We start from the raw sequence: 2,914 nt of genomic DNA, 5'->3' as shown, positions 1-2,914 counted from the left end.
CAATCTAATTACATGTGAAAATCTTTATAAATCAAAAGTTCTCGCAGTTCTCGCCTTTTTTATGGTTCTCGTTTGAACTTTTGGCTGTGTGTAAATATAGGAAATTACATAATTAATGTCGGAATTAAAAAAAAAATGGCAATGGTATTATACCGTTTAAATTCAAATGGTCAAACAAATAAACCAATCAAAACGTGCCCTGTGATCCTAACGCCAATATTTCGACTGTTGCTCACTTAATTGACATCGTAATTTCGCCACCGATAATGTCACGCGTTGTTAGCCGGTGTTTGTGACAGTGACGGTGGCCAATCAATGCCGCGTTATTCCTGGTCTAATGCCCTGATATATAACCAACTTAAATTGTCGATCTATGACAAAAATTAATGAGCCTCAAAAGTTTGTGCCTTGTAGATAATAGATACTCCATAATGGATGATATACGGAGTAATATATACCAACTAGTTATTGAACCCTCGCTTCGCGCCGGGGTTCGATGTTTAATGTATTTTATTGCGTTTAGTAAAATTATTTTGTAGCTAACGATGATGTCGTTGAAGCGCAACTCGAGTCGAACAAAAAGGTATAACCCGTGAGAGATTTAGATGTCATTTTAAATTAACAATATATGTGCATCTCCGCGTTTCGCTATGGAATTGTCGACTTTTAAAAATTTAACGCAAAATCAACGTGTATGAAACGTACCCCAAATATTTAGCGTTTTTTAAAAAGCGTCCGTTTTGCGTATAGCTAGTGACATTGTGTTTCTAAAATTATTTCGAGTTTAACGATGGTGTAGGAAAAATTTAACTCGTTGCGAGCGAGAAGATATGACACGTTGAATATTTGAGTGAAGTTTATTTAAGATTTTTTATGAAAATGGTTATTTGACACTTTACCCCCTGTTTGGGGGGTCGATTTGAATTTTTCAAAAAAATGTGGGGAATGAAATTTAGTTAAAATTAAAAAAAAAAAAAAAGTGAAAAGTCAAAAATGCCCCTGGTACCAGTGTTGTAAAAGTCGGCCGACGCGTCGGCCGATGCGTCATTTTTTTGAGTTTTCCGTCCCGTTTTTTCTGAAAACGACTCGAAAGACGGTTAAAGCTAAAAGTTCGGTCAAATTCTGTCAAAGACGGTCAAAGTTGGTCAAAAACGGTCAAAATCAGTCAAATTTTCGTCAAGATGTGATATGTTTTAAAATTGGGGTTTGTTTTCATTTTTGGGGCCGCTCTTTTCTCTGTGCCCTTACCGATTATGTATTGGGTAACATTAATTGAGTTTGAAGTTTGATTGTATTTAAATCCAAGTTCTTATTTAAGAAATTTATGGTACATAATTAACTATTTTATACATATATAAATATATATTTAAGAAATTATTAATAAAGTCAACGTTAGTCAACGACCGATGCGTCCCCGACTCGGCCGACGCATCCTTTTTAGATCTCGACCGATGCGTTCCTGACTCGCGACTTTTACAACCTTGCCTGGTACTATTCATAACTTTTGTCTAGTAGTTAGTATGTAAATACACTAGAAAGAAAAATGTCAATACCAGCATGTGAGCTTCTGAATGGCATCTAAATTAGTTTCATATAAAAATATTACGGAGTAATATACTAAGAATTTTCGTACGAAACTTTTTATTGTGACGGAGGAAGTACATGTGAACCCATACCAATATAATTAGTCAGTTTGAGGTGTAACTATACAGATACCTTAGCTTTTAAATGCTCAAATAATTGATATAACGTCCGAGTCAAACGCGTCTCCTCGGAATTTATATCTATTTTTAGTAATACGAAATTCAAATTATAATTATAATTATAATAATAAATCAATTAAATTCATTAATTATATATCAACTGTAATATAATTAAGTACATTCTTGGAAAGATGTAGATAAGAAAAGTCATGTGAGGTTCCGTTCTTATACAAGTCTTCAAGTTATCAAGCTACCTATAAATACTTGCGCCTCCAACTTCAAATATACAATTCCAGCATCCAATCTCATATCTACATATATAATCAACTTTGAAACTTCAAGTGCTTATACATATTTTATCTTACTTGGCTCTCTCGGAATTGGAAATGGGTATTATGCTATTTTCTTCTTCGTTACTTTGTAACGTAAAAAGTTTTAGTAAATTGAATGTGTATGGCAAGAGAAATAATCAAATGGATGTGCCAAAAGGTCATCTAGCGGTGTATGTTGGTGAAAACGAGAAGAGGCGATTTGTTGTTCCATTATCGTTTTTGGAACAACCGTTGTTCCAAGACTTGTTGCGTCAATCAGAAGAAGAATATGGATTCGATCATCCGATGGGAGGTCTAACGGTTTCTTGCCAAGAAGATAAATTTTTCGAGCTTATATCGGTCTTGTATTTTTCATAATCGATGTATTATATTGTTGAACATGTAATGTATATATATATACTAGGTGGTCATTTCAGTTTCTTCACATCTATCTTCTATCTTCTATTCTATTTCTATCTATCTATCTATATATGATATATAGAGCTTAATTAGGACAAAAATGTGTGTAGTGTATATATATATATATATATATATATATATATATATATATATATATATATATATATATATATATATATATATATATATATATATAATGGGGAAGTAACCAATATATATGGGCATGATCAATGGGGAAGTAACCAATCGGGGGGAAGCGGGGGGAAACAAATTTTTTTTTTTTCGTTTTTTTGGAATTTTTTTTTCCGGCATCAAGATCACACGAAAATATGAACATTTAGAAGAGACACTTCGTGATGAATGTTATTATTTAGGCGGGAAAACGATTGACAAAAATAACATTCAATATAATATTGTTCGTGAAGAATATGAACGTTTTTTTTCTTCATGTTTTGTGAAGTAAAATTTAGCCCGATTTAG

The 2,914-nt window shown here is 32.6% G+C and overlaps 1 protein-coding gene across 1 annotated transcript; it reads left to right on the top strand.

Annotated features, from left to right (window-relative positions):
• Positions 1-2,089: 2,089 nt before the first annotated feature.
• On the top strand, positions 2,090-2,392 carry LOC139897265 (auxin-responsive protein SAUR21-like). The gene has a single exon (XM_071879988.1). It carries the CDS (start codon positions 2,090-2,092, stop codon positions 2,390-2,392), a length of 303 nt encoding a protein of 100 aa, XP_071736089.1.
• Positions 2,393-2,914: the final 522 nt, after the last annotated feature.

The sequence above is a fragment of the Rutidosis leptorrhynchoides genome, chromosome 1 (assembly GCF_046630445.1).
Source record: "Rutidosis leptorrhynchoides isolate AG116_Rl617_1_P2 chromosome 1, CSIRO_AGI_Rlap_v1, whole genome shotgun sequence".
NCBI classification, from domain to species: Eukaryota; Viridiplantae; Streptophyta; class Magnoliopsida; order Asterales; family Asteraceae; genus Rutidosis; species Rutidosis leptorrhynchoides.
Note: the sequence above shows the minus strand (reverse complement) of the source record. Positions and strands in the feature narration are given on the sequence as shown.